A 22748-nucleotide genomic window follows, 5' to 3' on the forward strand; every position below is an offset into this window, starting at 1 on the left:
AGACAGACATTGACCAGCAGCCTCAAATCGGCAAATGGCCCTAAATTATTGGATAAGCGCTTTACGTGCCCTGGCGAGTTATCGTGTTCATTGTCATTCAGGCTTTGGCTGAAACTGTCATGTGGTGTTAGGATATATCATGTAAAGACCGAGTCTCTAGCCATGGCTACCTTCATGTGCAGTATAGCCACAGAACAGAGGCCTTAAGACTTTGGGAGCTATACAGGAGCAAAAGATTAATGCAACCCAGAAACAATACATCTGGGCAGTGGTGGGTGGGTGACTGCATAAAGCAGGTTTGATCAAAAAGGTCTCCGGATGAATAAGCCAACTTTCTAAACTATTTTCAAAGATCTGAATTACTTCCCTGCAAAAGGAAAGTGGCTTCTGATGTGAATTATTACCTCAAACTAAACGTTTTTTACTTATTTCCTTATTTTTATTAAGCATCTGGAGATTTTCCTCAGTCTGTCTCTGTCACAGGACATCAGACTAGCGATTAAAAAAAAGAAAATGCTTTCAAGAGAGGTTATATGCTACCAGAATGTCATTGAATACATCATTAAGCTAGAAACATAATACCAGAACTTCTCTGAATGTACAGTGGATTCCAGATAATTGGGACACATTGAGACAAGTACATTTTGACCCAATTAAGCAGCTGCCCCAAATAGTCGAAGCTTCATGGAAATAGTTAAAAAGGTATAAAAAAGGCAAACTACCATTCAGCTGGGTAACAAATTATGTATTTAACTGAAATACAGAACAAATTGGAACACTATCAATACTAGTACATACTATAAAACTCTGTACTAGTTCCTACTGGAAATTCAAACAACAACACACACAAAATGCTGGTGGAACAAAGCAGGCCAGGCAGCATCTAGAGGGAGAACCGCTGTCGATGTTCCGGGCCAAGACCCTTCGCCAGGACTAACCGAAAGGAAAGATACTAAGAGATTTGAAAGTAGTGGGGGGAGGGAGAAACGTGAAATGATTGGAGAAGACTGGAGGGGGTGGGATGAAGCTAAGAGCTGGAAAGGTGATTGGCGAAAGTGGGACAGATCTGGAGAAGGGAAAGGATCATGGGACGGGAAGCCTCAGGAGAAAGAAAGGAGTGGGGGGTGGGGGAGCACCAGAGGGAGGTGGAGAACAGGCAAACAACTAAGTATGTCAGGGATGGGGAAAGAAGGCTACCCAGCCGGTATATAAGGTGTTGTTCCTCCAACCTGAGTTTGGATTCATTTTGACAATGAATAGACATATCAGAATGGGAATGGGATGTGGAATTAAAATGTGTGGCCACTGGGAGATCCTGCTTTTTCTGGAGGACTGAGCGTAGGTGTTCAGCGAAACGGTCTCCCAGTCTGCGTCGGGTCTCATCAATATATAAAAGGCCAGACCGGGAGCACCGGATGCAGTATACCACACCAGCCGACTCACAGGTGAAGTGTCGCCTCACCTGGAAGGACTGTCTGGGGCCCTGAATGGTGGTGAGGGAGGAAGTGTAAGGATACTTGATTTTTATCTGATTTTTTTTAATTTGATTTATTTGAGTGTTTATTTGATTGGATGTAAATGAACTAAATCAGCACAGGCATCTAGTACAGATAATGGACAGCCTTCATACAATACTATCAATGACAACATCCTCCAAATCTTCATTTTTGTTGAAACATTCAAGATGATTGTTGATATCTTCAAATTCTTCGTAATTCCTAACTTGAAGTTGTGAAATAGGTACATTATTACTCCCGGCCGTTTCTGACATTTCCAAGCCTGAATACCTGAAGCCACAATGAGCAAAACAGTTTGAATTGTCTTACTACCAATTTCTTGCCAACTATCAGAGACAAAAACCACTTTTTTTTTTAAACACAAGCACACGCAACTGATGCCATTTAAAAACTTTGCTCTGAGCACAGTGTAGTGTCTAACGGCAACACAAGTGCACACATCTGACACTAGTTAGAAACCGTTCACAGTCTCCTGCCCCAATTAAGTGAAATAGTGTTCCAAATAAATGATATCATGCCCCAAATAAATGAAGGGGATCCCAGCTATTTTCCCAATTAGATTTTGTTCCTTGAGAGTTGTTGTTGGAGAGTTAGTGGCTTCCCTAATAAACTAACTGATGGTCCAATTAACTGGAATCCACTGTACCTGTAATCTACCAGTTGTATCTACAAACTCAGATTTCCATGCAGGGCTTTTGTCATACTTAATGACTTCAGTCAATGCCTTGTTACATTAATGAGCAGGAAAATCCCTTCAGCAAGATTAACCATTAATTCAGGGCTGTTTGAATTTGAGGTTGTTGGTCTCTGTCACCACTTTTTTCTGATACTGAAAGATGAGAAGATTTAACACCAGTCTGTGGTGTTCTGCTAGGGCTACCTTTGCAGTTGAAAATACAGAAAGGAGTAGGGACCGAGGAGATCATCACCTAGGAGAGTATAAAACACAGCTTTTTTTTTCAGGCACCAACTCTTCAGAGGAGCAATAATGTGTTTGTGTTTCAGTAGTTTTATTCACCTGAATGTGGAAAGATTCAATCTTCTGTCCATTACCTGTGCCAGGATATTCAAGGTGATGAAGCAAAATCTAATCTTTCATACAATCAGTTTGTTCTGAAGTTCTGTGTTCTGTCCACACTAAGCTTCATCTCCCCTGACATCACCCTGAAATGACATTAAGCTGATGAATAGTATCTGTCTGCCATATTGTAATGAGCTGCTGGCGCTAATTTCACATACTGCCTGGGACCAAGCAAAAAGGCATGTGCATTGCAAACTCAAATAAAAAGCAAATTGAAAGGATTCTTCAGTGGAAATCATAGTTAGCCTTTTCACCTTATATTAATGTGTCACATACCAAAAATATCTGAGATGTTAATTACAATACCAGTGGGGTTTTCTAAGGTCCTGAGCATCCACAATTTTCCAGGACATTAAAAAGAACAATTATAACATTGATGGCAGAGAAATTGGTGGAGGTTTCAACAACAAGGAACGTTGCCAAAACAATACAGCAGGATTTAGATCCATTGGAAATTTGGATGGAGAAATGAAAGATGGAGATTAGTCCATCTTTGGAAGGTCAAATGCAAGTGGTAAATATATTTATTAGGAGCCCCAGGTATACCAATATTTGGAGGTAAGTCCATAGCTTGCTGAAAGTGACAACACAAGTGGTGAAGAAGGCATACATGTCTTCCTTCGTTAGGGCTTTGAGAATAAAGGTTGGGAATTCATCTTGCAGCTTTATAAAACTTTGGTTAGACCAGATTTGGAATATTGTGTGCAATTCTGGTTGCCATACTGCAAGAATGATGTGGAGGATTTGGAGAGGCTGCAGAAGAGATGCACCAGAATGTTGTTCGGATTGGACAGCATCTTGAACAATCACGGTTTATCTTCTCTGGAGAAACAGGAGCAACACACACACACAATGCGGAGGTTACCCAGATGGAATATGAAGTTTTCTTCCTCCATCCAACCTGAGAACAGCATCATCAAGGAAGTAGAGGGACCAACATGTAGGAATTATTAAAAAGGGTGGCCACTGTAAAATCCCACCTGTTGTGGTAGACAGGGCAAAGGTGTTTGACAAAGTGGTTCCCCCAATATTAAAGGAGGTGACACTGGGAGTACCAGATACAATAGACCCTGGTAGATTTGCAGGTGAAGTCTTGCCTCAGCTAGGAGGACTGTTTGGGAACCTAAATGGTGGTGAAGGAGATAAAAGAGTGGCCAACCATTTTAATTCTGTTTCCCATTCTGACACATTGATCCATGGCCTCCTCTTCTGCTACGTTGATGCTACTCTCAGGTTGGAGGAGCAACACCTCCTTTCTATCTGGGTAGCCTCCAACCTGACTTCATGAACATCAATTTCTCTAACCTACAGTAATTTCTCATCCCTCCCCCTTCTCTCTTTTCCCATTCGCCACTGCAACACCCCTCTCATCCTCTCTTTTCCTCACCTGCCTGTCATCTCCCTCTGGTGCTCCTCTTCCTTCCCTTTCTCCCATGGACCAACCTCCTTTCCTATCACATTCGAGAATTTTCTGTTTGTTGCTCTGGATTTCCAGCATCTGCAGACTTTCTTGCATTTATTGTTTTCTCTGAAGTGTTAGAGGCTGAGATGTGAATTGATAGGACTATATAAAATCATGAGAGGCATAGACATTTTAAATAGACAGTCTTTTTCCCAGGTTGGAAATGTCATCTAGTGGAGGGGATAGGTTTGAGGTAAGAGGGGAAAGTTTCAAGGAAACTTTCAATTTTTTTTAAATATAGGAAATGGTATAGACAGACACATGAACAAGAAGCAAATAGAAGGATACAGATCACATGCAGATGGAGATCGATGCCAACATGGTGGGTCCAAAGTATCTGTTCTATGCAGTCCCATTCTATGTTCTAAAGGACTGTGCAGCTAATCCAGTGCTGACCAGAAGAATGTTGCCAATGCAACATCAAGACTATCTTAACTGCTCTGTCAGAAATATTACAACACCTAAAATGGTGGATTAAAACAAATTTCTCGAAGAGTCACAGTGCAAGATGTTGCCAGCCATCAACACAATGGTGACGTCCTGCAGACAGTTCACAGAATTACTTCTTTTGCTTCTTTCAAATATGATTTCCATATATGATCTAAGCTGCATGCAATTGGAGCCTGTGATTTAAATTTTGATGATGTGATTTTGGATTGATTGAGCAATCTGGCACTCTTTGCTGTCTCTGAGGGAGTTCAGTGAGGTTGGGAGCAGAGTGTCGGCCCTGGAGGCAGGGAGCAAGCCCATGATTGGCTCCATTGCTTCTCTCTGATTGAGGCATTGAGCAAGGTTGAAGTCAATGACGACGAGAATGGAAGGCAGGCGGGTATTCGGTGCTGTCTGCCTGCATTTAACTGGTCTTCCTCTTCCTCTCACTAGCTACTGTCAGAGGGAAGTGCAGGAGTCTTTGATTCCACATTGTAAGGATTGACCAGTGAGCCTCGTGGCTGTGGACTCATTTTGGGGGACATTGAGGTTCATGTTCATGTACTTCTGGGTTCTGGTTACCCCCTTTTCTGCTGTTTCTGGGCGGTTTGATTGGGGCGCATTGATGAAGACGAGCACTGCCGCCTGAAGTTTGCTAGCGGCGCGGCGCTGAACTGAATACTCCTGGACTCTTGCTTTGATGTTTGGTATTCTATGTGTTGTTCACTCACTTTTTGTCGTTTGTGCAACTTGTTCTTTTTTTGTGTGTTGGGTGTTTGATGTTTTCCTTGAACAGGTTCCATGGTGTTCCTTTTCTTCATGTCTGTTTGCGGGAGGACGAATCTCAGAGTTACATTCCGTATTCTTGGAATGTACTTTGAATTTTTGAGGTGCATTCTATAAATGCAACAATTTTATCTTGCTAACAAGTTGACTTATAGTCCAGTGAGGTTGCCTAGAATATGGCTAACAAATTTCTCCATGATCCCAGTCTTCTGGTGAATAACTTCTCTTACTAACATCACCAATAAGAGTTAAATCCTTAGGGTCTGCAGCTGAAGAACTTGATCCAGATTCTGGTATTTCTGTTCCTGTAATTTGCATTTCATTATTTAAACCATCACATAGATGTTCAAAATACTAAAGGAAGATCTTTTGATCAACATTTCTATGCTGGCTGAAATGGGAGTACTGAAAATTATCTTGTGCTCTTAATGATAGAACATAGAGCAGAAAGCACAGGAAGAGACATTTTGGCCCATGATTCTGAAGCATGATGCCAAATTAAACCTTCTGCCTGCACATGATCCATATCATTCCATTATGTACTTATTCATGTATTTGTCTGAAAGCCTCTCGAATAACGTTATTGTATCTATTTCCACTATCACCCCGGCAACATGTTCCAGACACCCACCACAGTGTAAAACTTGTCTCACTCATCCCCCTTAAAACTTCCCCCATTTCCCCTTAAAGCTTTTCCCTCTAAGTGTTTAACATTTCCATGCTGGGAAGAAATATTCTGTCTCTCTTGCCTATCTATGCCTCTTATAATTTATGGACTTCTATCAAGTCTCTGCTTAGCTTCTGACGCTCTGGAGTAAACAACTCAAATTTGTCCAACCTTGCATACCTAATCCAGGCTGTATCCTAGCAAATCTATTCTGAAGCCTCCCCAAAGCCTCCACATCCTTCTTGTAATGGAACAACTAAAGTTGCACTCCAAGTGTGGCCTAAGCTAAGTTTTATACAACAACATTACTTCCTGACCCTTAAAACTTTATGCCCCTAGTTACAAAGGCAAACATTTCATACGCCTTCTTTACTACAATATCTATTTGTTTACGCTCTAAACCTTTGCACGGAATGGGGCATTCAAGAGGGCATATCAGCACTTCCACTGGAGAATTAAGCAAAGACCAATAACTACTGCCCTTTGCCACTGGATGGCCACATCAACGTCAAACATCTTTGTAATGTCTTGGTGGTTTAAAACTCAGTCTTTGCAAAACAATGTGAACTATTTTATCAATGCTGCTGGTTCAGTATCAACAAAAGACATTTTGACAGATGAAAATATGGGATATGCATACAGTGAATTCAACCCTGTAATGTGGAACATCGTGACGCAAGTACAGCATTGTGGCTAGAATTATTTTACCACTTAACAAGCCCTAGTATTCTTTTAAATTATGCAGCAAAGAATACTGGTTTTTTTTCAAAATAGATGTCTTTTCAAGAGCTGATCACAATAAGAAAATCATCATTTGCACAGATTGGGGAAATAGGTAATTGGTGAGAATAGGTTATAGGCCTTGGATACTCAAATTTGCACAGAGCATTAATTTCACAGTCTCTTCCTTTTCAGAGAGAAGAGATCATAGAAGTTGTTTTGTGGAAATGAGTGAGAGAACCCCTTTTCACCACACAGCTGGTGTGTACAGAACCCGATCTTTCTTCACCATCAGATTGTGGGACAACAAGGCCACCATAATGTCTTAAATCAAAAATTGTAGAGATGAAAAATTAAAATAAGAACACAAATTGCTGGAAACATTCAGCAAGTCAGACAGTATTCTCTGTTTTCATTACATTCTGAAATTTGTTTACATTTTTAAACAGATCAAATAATCATTGAATTCGATTTGAGATAATAGATCCCTGTTTTTCACCTTTTAAACAAAGGGTTAAGAATCTATTTGAATAATTTTCCATTGTTTAGCAGCATGTCCTCTATGTTAAACTTACTCTTGTATTGTCACTTTCTTCTACAGAAAAATCGATATGAAGCATATATTAATCTACTGAAGGCAAAACTAAAGGTAGGAACTGATGATCTGGAAAAAATTGAGGCAATTATTTTTAACACAGAAAATGATGAAAGTTCCTTGAGGAAGACTCAGTCTAGTCCTTCTCTAAACCAAGGACACTTTTCTCTCAATGGCAAAATGGAAAAGGACATTACAGAACAGAAAAGTTGTCCCAAGTAAGAATCAATGTAATCAGATGGAATTTACAAACTTGTATGGAGTAAACATGGCAAGTTCATTATATACATCTTTGATAGTTTGAAAGTAAATTGGACATAATTTTTAATATACTGTTTTAATTTTTTAATATCTCACATTTCTTGTATTCCCTTAAAATCTTTACTACTTATTCTCCTAAATATTATTCTCTTACTCTAAGCCAGTTTAGGATTCTATTAAACCTGTCAGAATAAAATACTAGTAGGCCATTTTAAGGCTCATAATTTTTTTTTGTCCAGCCCTGCTAATTTTCTTTCTCATTGTTATGCCATGTATTCATTTTTGCTAGGTTGTACATTTTGTCCAAAGCTTTGAATCCAATGTTTTTATTGATCTGAGAGTTATGCTTTCAGGAGAATTATTTTTCCACCAATTTTCTTTAAGTTCACTTTCAATTTCATTGGAATCAAATTTAGCATGTAGATTGCAAAACAACCAAGAACAAACTTCTATGCTGGTTTATCCTTGGTTCTGCAGTGTGGTACTTAATTATAGTTGGGTATTTAATTGGCTTGTATGTTTGAACATTAGTTTCTATTTACATCTACTTTCAAAAGATCCTCTGCATTTTTTAAAGCTTATAACTTTCCAAAATTTTATTGCCGTGGATAACATTAAATGGATAACAGACTTTTATAGCATTGCTCTCAGCCACTTTAAAGCTGCACTGCTTTACAGGGCTTAAAGAGTTTTAATATTCCTGGAAAAAAACAGGCAATAGTTTTATAAACATTTGTTTCTAAAATGTTGTTTATAAGTACTCACATTGTATATTATAATTATATAGCTCAAATAAACTTGGATTCCTAAATTGCCTGTCATTATGATTAACATTACATATGAACACCTAGTAGTATGCATGCTGGGAATCTCCTATTAGAGCCAACAGAGAAAGAACGGCCTAACTTTTCATATTACTGCATTTTGTTACCATTAATATCTAATATTGCATATTTAATTTTACATATTATCTTGTTTACTTGAATGAACAACTAGATTTAATTTTATCTTTAATAATTATTGTCAAATATTGTACAGAAATACTGTTGCATACACAGTACCATTTTGTGTATGTGTGATGTGAACAATGTTAAATGGAGTTTTCAATAATCGAGTACATTTCTCCATTTTTCATAAGATAGCTTGCTTGGATTTTGTTAGCATATGAAAATGATTGTAAGGAGGAATGGATTCAGTTTCTTTATTTAAGAATACTACCTAATATATATCATCAAAAGGAATATTATATCTGTAATGGTGCTTCTTCTACCAATCAATTTATTTATGTGCAATATAATGTGTGTTATGGTGGTATCAAGCAAACCTGTGCCAGTATTTTTACTATGTTAATATGGAAATTATAGCTTCTTCTGTTTTAGAACCCTTATTATAATGTTATATTCATATTTGTTACAACATACAAAACAGTAAAATATGTTTTGTTATAAACAGTACACAAAAGAAAATAAAGACAGTGATATGTAGCAAATACTGTAATGAAATGTTTTCTTTTATTTTGAGAAATGTTTCACTTAGCAGACCAATGAAATAATTCACAGATTAAACTGTCATTTTCATATAACCTCGTGCTAATTGCAGTATCCTTTACCCCAAATGTATTAACATTTAATTCAGTTTATTAAAAATAGCTTCTGAAAGCATTAAAGTTTGTTCTTTGCCTGACAGGTTCAAAGTTAAATAACAATCATTTTCATCAAGTACATGCATTACCATCTGGTGTTTCAGGAACTTCACCAAACAAAATACAAACGCAAACACGCCCTTCAATAGCCAAAAAAACTTTATAGCCTGACCTTTTAATTAACAAGTTATATGGATGGCAACGAGCTAAGTGATCTTACCTATTTATGGAAGTGTTGATAATAATGGGTGCACTTTAGGACTGGCATTTTCTAAAGGGTTTGTGCATTCATATTCATAGGATATTGGGGATAGTTCCTAATTTTGAACACTGTTATTTACCAAATGCAGCAGAAGTATTATTTGCATTATTTGCTAACACTTTTAGTGTATGTCTGTTTTAACCTTGTACATTTTAGAACTTGCATGCAGTTTTATACAGAACGTACTTTATCATCTTCATGCAAGATATGGATTATTCAGCTAATGTGTAATAGGCACTTGCTATTTTGAATTGAAGTGAATAGGAAAAAAGACAGCTGAAAATAATGCCTAAAATTCCCCTCAGTTTTCAGTTTATAATAGTTTTTCCCCCCATAGGCACAATTTACCAAGTTTTTGTAATCCAAAATATACCTATTTAATATAGACAAAATGCTGCCAAGTATAACATACATTTGCAAAAGATACTGAATTGCTGAGAATCTGCCAAGAAGCATGAACTGTCAAAATTTCTTGCTGATACCTGAAACAGCAGCAGCATCAGCTTTCGTTATTGGGGTGTGGTGCGGCTGTCCATCTGCACTGTGGCCTTTGGCCTAAGCTTCTATTTGCTAGTTACAGGGATGGAACAGAGAGCTTGGCAAGGAGTCTCTTGGAAAGATTTTCATTCCCCTGTAGACGCCAATATTTAACTAAACCACAAAGACACATACGTTTTTTCTCCGTGGATCACAGAGGAAAGCACAGTCAACATTTTCACCAGGCCAACTTTCTTGACCTTGGGTCTGAGATCTAGGGATATAGAAACTCCAATCATTGGAGTCATTAGCCCCTTCAATTCCCATATGTTGGGGTGGACTAATACTCCACTCTTGCCAAGGCATGTGTTTTTTCTCACCTGTAGCTGGGACCCAAAGTTAGATTGAGGCTACACTAGAAGAATTATTTACAGTTCAATTCAAATTAATTCTGTTTTCATTTAAGTTGCTGGTATTTTATTTTTGAAAAAGGTTTGTTCAGAGTAATTAAAAAATCTGGTGTGTCAGACCATTATCTTTAGTTGGAAGTTGGATAAAAGCATGTGAAATATGACTATTTGCATCATAATTCAATTCAGCCAGCGGAAAAATAAAATCAAGCTGAAAAATGTCTTAATTCAACAATGGCCTGAACCCATGTAACCACATGGAATTTGTGGTTTATGCATTTTCCACATCATGTGTTCAATAGAAGTAGTCAGAGGGGCTAGTGCCGTCCATTATACCTTCAGCAGAATCAATCACATTTCATGTCCAAGAATAGACTGCTGTTTAGCTGGTCTTCCCTAAATACGAAACCTGATCTTAGCCCAGGTGCTGCTCTTCTTTCCACCAATGGGTTTCCAGCTAGAAGGTTAGAGCACTGCCACTGCCATTGCACTTATGAGCCCCTGATCCATTAGCATCCCAAAGCAGTTTACTGTACTGAGATTTTACAGGGGCTCCTCTAGGAATGCCTCCTCTGTTTAGCAGATGTCCACTGAAAACAAAGTCATTTGTAGAGCTAAAAGAGGGCCCAAAGGCATCACAAATAAACATAGAACAGGAGAGCATAGTACAGGCCTTTAGGTGCACGATGTTGCACCAACCTTTCAACCTACCTCAAGATCAGTTTGACACTTCCCTACCACATAACCCCCCATTTTTTCTTTCACCTATGTGCCTATCTAAGAGTCTCTTAAATGTCTTAAATGTATCTGCCTCTACAACCTGCTGTGGCAGTGCATTCAATACAACAACCACTCTGTGGAGGGAAAATAAACTACGTTTCACATCCCCTCATACTTTCCTCCAATTACGTTAAAATTATGCCTTCTCTCATTAGCCACTTCTGCCCTGGGGAAAGAGTGATAATATCCACTCTATCAATGCCTCTTAACATATACAACTCTGTCCTCCTTTCATCCTCCTTTTCTGTAACTAAAGAAAGAGCAGGGCCATAGCTCACTCAACCTTTCCTCTTAAGGCATGCTCCCTAATCCAAGCAGCATCCTGTAAATCTCCTCTGCATCATCTCTAAAGTTTCCACATTATTCCTATAATGATCGAACCCCCAGAACTGAACACAAATAATCCATTTGTAGTCTAACCAGAGTTTTAAAATTATCTCGTGTCTCTTGAATTCAGTCCCCCAACCTATGTGAAGGCCAACATGTCATACGCCTTCCATCAACTTGCATAGCAGCTGTGAGGGATCGATGGGCAAAGACCACAAAACCCCTCTGTTCCTCCACACTACTAAGAATCCTCCGTTAACCCTGTATTCTGCCTACAGGTTTAAACGTCCAAAGAAAATCATTTCACAGCTTATACTCCATCTGCTGCTTCTCAACCTAGCTCTACATCAATGTCCTGTTGTAACCTACGACAATCTTCTAAACTATCCACAATACCACCATCCTTCGTGTCACCTGCAAACATACCAACCCACACTTCCACTGCTTCATCTAAATCATGTATAAAAAAGAGAAGAGAAGGGGTCCCAGAACAGTGACTTCCAGGCAGAATACTCTCCATCGTCTAGCTCTGCGAGCAGGCCAATTCTGAATCCATGCAGTCAAGTTTCCCTTGATAGTATTGTGGAGAACCTTGTTGAATGCCTTAAATCCATATACACCACATCCTCTGTTCTCCCTTCATGAGTTTGCTTTGTCACCTCCTTGAAGAATTCAATCAGGCTCGTTAGGCACAATCCTGCCACTCACAAAGCCATGTTGACCATCCATAATCAGATGATGCTTCTCCAAACGCTCATAAATCCTGTCACTTAGAATACTCTCCAGAAGTTTTAACACCACTGACGTAAGACTCACTGGCCTATAATACCCAGGATTATCCCTATTACCTTTCTTGAATGAAGGAATAATATTTGCCATTCTCCAACCTTCTGGCACTAGTCCTGCAGTGAGTGAGGATGCAACAATCATTGCCAAATTCACAGAAGTCTTTTCCCTCATGTCCTGCAGTAGCCTGAAATATATCCCGCCCATACCTGGCTTCTGTGTCCAAAAGTTCCAGAACATCCTTTCTCTTAATGGTACCATATTAAAGCATATTAGTTTGTTCGACACTGATCTCACATTCATCAAGGCCTCTCTCACTGGTGAACACTAAAGCAAAGTATTCATTAAGGATCTTCCCTAGTTCCTCCAACTCCAGACACGTTTCCTATTTTATCCCTGATCTTCACTCTAGTCCAGGGGACCCAACCTGCTCTCCACAGACCTGTGCTGCAGCCAGTCAATATACCCTCCACCACACATCTATAGAAGTTTATTAAAGTTTTACATGTCATGCTGTGTTTTCTTCATAATCACACCTATGTGTTCGGCCGAGGACAGATCCACTGAAATTATAGCAAGGAATTTAAAGTTGCTGACCATCTCCAGCTCTGATCCTCTGATGAGGACTGGTTCATGGATTCTGGTTTCCTCATCCTGGAGTCAATAATAAGCTCCTTGATTTTGCTGACATTGAGTGAGAGGTTGTTGCAGCACCACTCAGCCCGATTTTCAGTCTCCCTCCAATATGTTGATTTGTCACCACTTTTGACTCGGCCAATCACAATGGTATCATCTGCAAACTTAAGTCAGACTTTGGAGCTATGCTTATCTTCACAGACGTAACTATAGATCGCCTCATTGGGACAAACCTATCCAGAACCGCCAGCAAGTGCTTCCTCAACGACCTCCACATTTCTCTGGTGCATTTCCCTGTGTATATTAGTTCCCAATTTACATTACCAAGTTCCTGTCCAATAGCATCATAATTTGCCCTCCCCCAATTAAATATCTTTCAATACCATCTTTTTGTATTGCTGTCTAAGGCCATAGTAAATGTCAGGGAATTGTAATCACTGTCTCTGACAACGTTCATTGCCTAGTGCTAGATCGAGTATGGCTTCACCTCTCGTCGGTCCATCTACATATTGTGTCAGGAATCCTCCCTCAACATACCTAAAATTTGTTCTCATCTATACCTTTTGCACTAAGGAAGTTACAGTCAATACCAGGGACATTGAAGTCACCCATGACAACCATCCTGTTATTTTTGCAGCTTTCCAAACTCTGCCTCATGATCTGCTCAGTGTATCCGATACTATGAGTTGGGAGTGCAGTGTATCTATAGAATACTCCCAGCAGAGTGATTTCTCCCTTCCTGTTTCTGACTTCCAATAGACAATCTCCCCTTGATGTCCTCCCTTTCAGCAGCTATGATACTATCCATGGTTAGCAAAGCCACTCACCACCTATTTTAAAAACAGAAAAACTACATCACAATGTAGGCCCTTCAGCCCACAATGCTGTGCTGAATATGTACTTACTTTAGAAATTATCTAGGATTAGCCATAGCCTTTTATTTATCTAAGCTCCATGTACCTATCCAGGAGTCTCTTGAAGGACCCTATCATATCCACCTCTACCACAATTGATGGCAGCCCATTCCATGCAATCACCACTCTCTGCATAAAAAACTTACCCCTGATATCTCCTCTGTACCTTCTTCCAAACACCTTAAAACTGTGCCCACTTGTGATAGCCATTTCAGCCCTGGGAAAAAGCCTTTAACTATCCACACGATCAATGCCTCTCATCATCTTATACATCTCTATCAGGTCACCTCTCATGCTCCGTTGCTCCAAGGAGAAAAGGCCAAGTTCACTCAACCTATTCTCATAAAGCATGCTCCCCAATCCAGACAACATCCTTGTAAATCTCCTCTGCACCCTTTCTATAGTTTCCACATCCTTCCTGTAGTGATGTGACCAGAACTAAACACAGTACTCCAAGTGGGTCTGACCAAGATCCAGGAAATTTATTAACCCATCTCTCCACTTCCTCATCCAGGTCATTTATAAAAAACATGAAGAGTAGTGGTCCCAGAACAGATCCCTGAGGCACACCACTGGTCTCAGACCTCCATGCAGAATATGACCCATCTACAACCACTCTTTGCCTTCTGTGGGCAAATCAATTCTGGATCCGCAAAACAAGGTCCACTTGGATTGCATGCCTCCCTACTTTCTCACTAAGTCTTGTTTGGGGTACTTTATGAAATGCCTTGCTGAAATCCATATACACTACATCTACACTACTGCTCTTCTTTCATCGAGGTGTTTAGTCACATCCTTATAAAATTCAATCAGGCTCATAAGGCACCACCTGCCTTTGACTAAGGCATGCTGACTATTCCTAATCATATTATGCTTCTCCAAATGTTCATAAGTCCTGCCTCTCAGGATCTTTTCCATCAACTTACCAGCCACTGAAGTAAGACTCACTGATATATAATTTCCTGGGCAACTCTACTCCCTTTCCTGAATAAGGGAACGACATCTGCAACCCTCCAATCCTCCAGAACCTCTCCTGTCCCCATTGATGATGTAAAGATCATCGCCAGAGGCTCAACAATCGCCTCCCTTGCCTCCCACAGTAGCCTGGGGTACATCTCGTCCGGTCCCGGAGACTTATCCAACTTGATGCTTTCCAAAAGCTCCAGCACATCCTCTTTCTTAACGTCTGTATGCCCAAGTTTTTGCAAGTCATCCCTACAATCACCAAGATCCTTTTCTGTAGTGAATACTGAAGCAAGTATTCATTAAGTATCTCAGTGATCTGCTCCGGTTCTATCTACCGTTACACTTGATTGGTCCTATTCTCTCACGTCTTATCCTCTTGCTCTTCATATACTGGTAGAATGCCTTGGGGTTTTCTTTAAACCTGCTCACCAAGGCCTTCTCATGGCTCCTTCTGGCTCTCCTAGTTTCATTCTCAAGCTCCTTCCTGCTGGCCTTATAATCTTCAAGATCTCTATCATTACCCAGTTTTTTGAACCTTTTGTAAGCTTCTCTTTTCTTCTTGATTAGATTTTCACCAGCCTTTGTACACCACGGTTCTTGTACCCTACCATCATTTCCTGTCTCATTGGGACGTACCTATGCAGAACGCCACGTAAATATTCCCTGAACATTTGCCACATTTTTGCCATACATTTCCCTGAGAACATCTGTTCGTAATGTTTGCTTCCAAGTTCCTGCCTGATGGCTTCATGTTTCCCTTTACTCCAATTAAATTCTTTCCTAACTTGTCTGTTCCTATTCCTCTCCATTGCTCTGATTAAGGAGGTAGTATTGTAATCGCTATCTCCAAAATGCTCTCCCATTGAGAGACCTGACAACTGACCAGGTTCATTTCCCAATACCAGATCGTACAGCCTCTCCTCTTGTAAGCTTATTTACATATTGTGTCAGGAAACCTTTCTTAACACACCTAACAAACTCCACCCCATCTAAACCCCTTGCTTTAGGGAGATGCCAGTTAATATTTGGGAAATTAAGATCTCCCACCATGACAACCACTTACTTATCCATTCGCTAAGTTTATCACCCTTCTCACATTAAAATAGACACATTTCAACCCATCCAACTGATTGCATTTATGTCCTATGCATTGCCTATCCTTCCTCACAGTCTCTACATGATACATCAACGTTTACACCAACTGCTCCACCCTCTGACCTATCACTCTGGTTCCCATTGCCCCTGCTATATCAATGCAAACCATAACTACTGGCTGCCCATCCTCCCTCTTAGCAATGTGGGTACCCAGACAGAGACACCTCTGATCTTGACTTGGGATGCAACACGCCACCTGGGAATCTCTTTCACATCCACATAATCTTGTAACTTTTCCTCTAACTATTGAAACCCCTATCACTACTGTGCTCTGCTTCTCCCCATTTCCCTTATGAGCCAAAGACCCAGATGCAGTGCCAGAGATCTGGTCACTGTGGCTTTCCCCTGGTAGGTCATTTCTCCCTCCCCCAAACATTATCCATAGCAGCATTACTGTTATGGAGAGTCCTCTGCACTGTCTGTTTTATTTTCCTTTCCCTGACCGTCGCATAGCCACCAGCATCCTGCAACTTAGGTGTGACTACCTCCCTGTAGATCCTGTCTATAAAATCCTAAGATTCCCTATTTCTCATTTCTTTGTCCATTGGTGGGACAGTAATAGCCTCAAATAAACAGAAGGATCTGTGTAAGTATCTCTTAGTATGTTAAGGTGTAACTCTGAATTTCATGTTAAGTTTCTTAAAGCATTTATCAAGTGCATGGGACCTTATCTCCTCCCCACCACAGCCTTTCTTCCCCAACTATATAAGAATGCGATCATCTCATCTTATTAGAATATTATATTAAAATAATTAATAAAATTAGTCAGTAAAGCCAAAAGCCAAAGCTTCCTAGTGCTATTTTGAGTGTGGTGAATCTGGGTGAATGGCAAATGACCTATGGCTCTTCTGCTTGCCAGTTTTGTCTGATATTGGCGATAATACTGGAAGGTATGAAATAGCGTAGTCTTGGATTTAGAAAAAAGCCTCCTCTTGGTTTAAGTGCATCTGCACAAGCTCACTCTAAATGGACTTCTATTTCTTGTCTGTCAACCATTGAACATCTGAGCCAGTTTCACACAGTGCAATATGTGTTCGTAAGGATAATGTAATCTAACTGAAATGTCCACCCTTAGGAAATAATTGTGAATATCTGCCATCTACTTTTGCTGACAATAAAATTATTTTGGGCAGAAAGCCAATGCCTATTTCCCTATATTAGGCTGAATGAATTAATGCAGAAAGGCAAAATTTGTGTATATGTTATTTGATGCAATGACTGCTCTAAGGAATAGTTACATTTTTAATGTTTTCTCTCTGTACTTTTGAAGTACCCTCAGTATGTTTATGATTTTACTTATTAAACCAATTGTTTTGGGACTTCTGAATCTCAAAAAAAATGGGTATATACTATGGGAACAGTATTATTTAATATTGATTTTATGTCCTCGGTAAGTAGAATGTTTATCTTTTTTTATAAAGGAAACAATGTTTTGTATTCAGAAAAATGCATTTGTTGATCTTTTTAAGCTTGTTAATTTTTCCTTTACTTTAGTTACTGTAGAAATGAGAATGAAAACTACTTAGTAGCCAAGATGAAACCACACACGGTAAAACTGTACTGTCTTGTTAAAGATACTGTATATGTATAATTATATATAATCATTGGAGAAATCAAACTAACTGTGATGGCTGTGAAATAAGAAAATCTACTACATTGAAGACGTTATTGCTTTTTTTCTAAAAACTAACTTATGATAACTGGATGTTCAAATTAAAACTATAAATTGTATGTTTTGTATATACAGTATATTTATTACCTTTGAACTTATCAAGTAACAACATGAATATTTTACGATATGGATTACTAAAATAATAGAAACTGCATGATATGCAGCTAAAGACAGTGATGCACATGCTCAGCAATGGCATAGCTGCATTAGAAATCAATTAACAATGGAAATATAATTGGTTTGTTTGGAATTCTCTGTTTAAGAAAGTTAAAAATAATGCAGATTAAATTGATTACATGATGATTATGATACAGAAGGAAAAATATTTGTGTGTTTAATTTGTCCTTTAATAATGTTTTCTATTCTGCCTCTTATGGTATGCACAGGTGTTCTTACTTTGTGGGTAGTTTAATAAAACATATGTTATCACACAATTCAAAGCTAATACCTGATGATTCATTCTGTATTGTAAACACATTGTTTTGAATGTTTAACACTGAAAAACCTCCATGTACTACATTTTAAGAAGAAGGAGAAGAAGAAGAAAGCCCTTAACACTGAGTGGAGTCATCGGGACGCCGTCATGACAGCGTTTATTTTTAGAAGGCTTTCTTGCTTTTACGAGGCCAAATTGCTAGCTTGACACTCAACGCAGCACAGATGGAAAGCGTGCAAGGGAGCCGGCTGGATTCGAACTCAGTAGATTTCGCTCCAAAGTCTGGTGTTGATCCCACTATGCCACCAGCCAGCAGGGGATATTTTAAGAAATATTAAAAAAATCCTCAGGGTCACGAGAAGGGTCATGAAGGGTCATCTGTCCAAAAGAAGGGTCTCAGTCCAGAACGTAGACTGTTTACTCTTTTCCATAGATGCTGCCTGGCCTGCTGAGTTCCTCCAATATTTTGTGTGTGTTGCTTAGGGTCTTGAGATGCTGATTCACTTCATGGACCAAACTTTAAAGAAGGTGTGAGTAATACCCTGTCCATTTTAGATATTTCTTCAGATTCACTGGTTTCCTATATTTCTGAATCTGTTAGGCAGTTAGCATTATTGTATGTCAGCATCTACAATGGAGTGATACAAACCTTAACTCTAATAGTCTTTTGTGACCCAAACTAGATGAGGTAAGGATCTCTCAGGCCACCATAATGCAGACAGTTTGGACATCTGTGGTGAAGATGAGGTAGTAGAGATCAGGACTAAAAATCAGGAATTTGTCAGTATAGTGAAGGATATCAGAGGCATGCCAGACATAAATAAGAAAAGATCTGGAGCAGAGGAGAGAAAAGGTAAACTCAAGGAATGAAGAAAAACATACTATGGGAATAAAACATATGAAACAGTTTATTATAGGAAGTAGAAATGGGCTTCAGGGGTTGAGGAAAAAGATTGCAGGGAAAATATTTAAGGTCAGTGACTATCTGAGAGACAATATTCTAATAGTGGAGCCATTGTCCAGTGGTAGCTATGAGAATTTTTTCAAGAGCTGATGTTCAACTTCTGTGAGGTAGAGGTCGTACACCAAAACTACAGCTTCTCCAGCCTTGTCAAGAAGTTTGATGACCCTTGGCCAATAGTGTGCTGCAAGTTCAGGAGATAGTATGCTTGATTAAGCACAATAGAAAAATTAAAACAATACAATATGAAAATTAGTCCCACCTAAATTCTCTGTTTATTAATGAGGAACAAATCTCACAAAGTCACCATCTTGAAATGAGAGCATTAGGTAGAAATGCTGTCATTTCTAGAATACAGTCCTTGTGAAGACAAAGTCCCATCTTCATACCAAGGATATCTTCCATCAGGCTGTGTGGCGTATCAATTGTACTACATGGAATAGACTCAGAACAGATCGGGAAGCAAACCTGAGCATTTATGAAGTGCACCAGCAGCAGCAAAAGAAATGTGCATCACCAGTCTGCCCGTTCATGGCCTGGGACATCCCCCTACTGCCTCGTCAATCAAATCAAGGAATCAACACAGGTTCAAGGAGAAGTGCGGAAGAGTTTGCTGGGAGCAACACTAAGCACAGCACAAAGTACCAAGCTGATAAAGTTGCAAACAGAAGAGTCAAACAACAAAGAGTTAAGCAATTCCACAACCAATAGATTATCTCAAAGTTCTGCTGCAATGCCTTATGTAGTTGTGAATAGAATAACTGAATCATGGACTTCTATGTTAGAGAAACTGGCTCTTCTGCACACAAAGTCAATGTTGACCGTCTACACTAATTCCATTTTCCCATTAGGTCTATGTTGTTTATCCTTGTCTATTCAAGTGCCTGGATAAATGTTTTCCAAATATCGTGTCAGACCATATCTGATAACACCATCTCCACTAGTTTCAGTTTCCATTTAATAATCTCCATCTACATCAAAAACTTTCCCTCAAATTTCCTTTAAAACTGTTGCCTTTCATATTAAACCAAGGCCTTATTCTTTGAGAACTTACTCTTTTTGATCATGATTAAATATCTAATGTGAGGAGAGGATCCAAGACTGTCCCCATCCCCAGTGATGATGCAGGCCAACAGTTGAGTGCTAAAGATGGAATATTTGCAAGCACGTTTGGGAGAAGTTTAGTTTGGATGATCCACCTCTGCTTCCTCCTGACACCCTACCAACACAGGAGCAAATCTTCAATCAATTCAATTCACTCACCATGATCTGAAGAAACTACTAAGAATACTGAACACAGCAATGGCTACAGGACCAAAAAATACATACCAGCTATTGTGCTGAAGTCCAGCTCTTCAGAACTAACTGCATCTCCAGCTGTGCCAAGACACGAGTATTTATCTAACAATGTGCGTGATTTGTTCTCAAAGCCTGGATAAATCTAAGGGGACTAATCCAATCAATCAGTGTAGTATCAAGGAGCCTTGGTAAAACTGAAGTTGATGGACATTAGGGGCAAAACACAGCCAGTAGCTGGAATCATACTCTGCATGAAAATAAGATGCCTTTATTCTCCATCTACAATTTACATGACCTAGATCACTGACTATAAACAACTGATGTTATGTCTCCAGCCCATCTGCCCTTGACCAATCCAAGAATTCAGCTCAAGCTTTGTTATCTTGTCTTTCTTGTGTCTGCCTCACATTAGTCCCAGTGCAATTTTAATATATCATATGAGTGTAGCAACACAAGTGGATGGGATGGTTAAAAATGGAGGAGACATTTTTGTTTTCATTGCTCAGGCCATTAGGTATAAAGATTGGGAAGTTATGATGCAGGTATACCAACATTTTATCAGGCCACACCTGTATGAAATTCTGGCTGCCAATTTACTGGAAGGATGTGGAAGATTTGGAGAAGATGCAGAAGATGTTCATCTAGATGTTAGTGACTTAATTAGAGGACACAGGCTTATGAAGAGAGGCAGAAAGTTAAAAGAAGAAAACTTAACTCACAAATTCTGCTTAAAAAAAACAATGTTACAGTATGGGCCTGCAACATGCTGCCAGGGAAAGTGTTAAAGCAGATACAATAGCAATGTTTGGAGACAGACACTTCCTTCAAGTAGATCACAGCCTTGTCTTAATTTGAAGGCATGTGTGCCTCAATGGCCCAGAGAGCTATGCTGGCTAGGGTCAGGGCCTTAAGTTTTGGCTCTTGGTAGGGTCACCCATGCCAAACAGGTCAAAGGGTAGGGGCCAGACTAAGAGTAGTCCACCAGTCGTCCATGTTCGGGGCTTCAGCTCAAGGTTAGCAACCCTGAATGGTCAAACAAAATTGTACAGAAACAGCAATGAAGGATCCTTCCACATACGTGAGCAATGGTAGGACCCTGAACCATACCTGGGGCAAAATAAGGAAGATGGCCACGGACAGACAGAGATGGGGAACCTTCGTTGCTATCTGGGCATTGTAACGGGCAGTAAAGAAAGACAGACACATAAATAGGCAAAGACTATATGGATACAGACTCTATATACAAACAGGTAGATGGGTTTAAATTAATCTGGCATCATGGATAATGCAAACATGGTCAGCCAAACAACCTGTTCTTCTGCTGAATGATTCTGTTATTAATTATCTGAGCATGAATATTTTCAAAGGCCTTTAGGAAAATGTCTCAACTTCAACAAAACAAAAGACTGTTCATTGACTTCAGAAAGGGGAGCAGAGCACATGTTCCTGTCTACATGAACAGTGTTGAGGTTGAAAGGATTGACAGCTTCAAGTTCCTTGGTGTGAACATCACCAACAGCCTGTCCTTGTCCAAACATATTGATGTCATGGCCAAGAAAGCTCACCAATGCCTCTACTTCTTCAGGAAGATAAGGAAATTTGGTATGTCCCCGTGGGCTCTCACCAACTTTGATTGATGTACCTCAGCACATCACAAGAACCAGTCTCCCCTCTGGGAATTCTGTCTGTACTTCTCATTGCCTCAGTGAAGTAGCCAACATAACCAACGTCTCCACCCACCTCAGCCATTCTCTGTTCTCACCTCTCACATTGGGCAGAAGATACAAATGCATGTACCACAAGGCTCCAGGAAGGCTTCTATCCCACTGTTATCAATTGCTTGAATGGACTTCTTGTATAATAAATTGGACTCTTGCCTTTACTGCAATCTACCTTGATATGATCTTGCACTTCATCATTTACCTGAACTGCACTTTTTCAGTCACTTTTATACATTATTATTGTTGTTTTACATTACTCTTGTTCAATGCACAGTGTATTGATTTGTTCTGTATAAACAATATGCAAGACAAGCCTTTTACTCTATCTTGGTACATGTGACAATAATAAGTCAATACCAATACCAATTTACAGGATTATACTTTTCAGCTCTTTCAGTACTTTCTACACCTCATTGTTTTTAACAGCTCATTCTGAAGCCTTTAAGTGATCTACAGCACACGAGAAATTAAGCATGGTCAATTTTTAAATGAACAAGCCATAAAATGACCTTTACAGTGCAGCCACTTGGATAGGTTTATTTAAACGTATTATTTGATCCATTAAAGCATAGTTTAAAATTAGGCTGTGCCTCTTAAAAGGAATGATATGCTATGACTACACCAGCCATTTGATGCGTTTCTGTGATTGATTGCAATTTGCAAGAAACATAACAGCATTTATATTTGTGTAAGTATATAAAAAGAGATCATCTGAGATGGCCCCTCAGAGATGATAAATGGAAACTAATAAGAAATTAGGAAATGACAGGTGCTTGGAAGTGATGG

The 22748-nt window shown here is 39.4% G+C and overlaps 1 protein-coding gene across 1 annotated transcript in view; it reads left to right on the top strand.

Moving 5' to 3' along the window:
• Positions 1-7479, top strand: part of LOC132405155 (PH and SEC7 domain-containing protein 2-like) — a 128237-nt gene extending 120758 nt beyond the window's left edge. Inside the window, exon 14 of the mRNA XM_059989856.1 lies at positions 7264-7479. Within this exon, the coding sequence (XP_059845839.1) occupies positions 7264-7479 (216 nt within the window). The remainder of the gene's footprint in view (positions 1-7263) is intronic.
• Positions 7480-22748: the final 15269 nt, after the last annotated feature.

The sequence above is a fragment of the Hypanus sabinus genome, chromosome 15 (assembly GCF_030144855.1).
Source record: "Hypanus sabinus isolate sHypSab1 chromosome 15, sHypSab1.hap1, whole genome shotgun sequence".
NCBI classification, from domain to species: domain Eukaryota; kingdom Metazoa; phylum Chordata; class Chondrichthyes; order Myliobatiformes; family Dasyatidae; genus Hypanus; species Hypanus sabinus.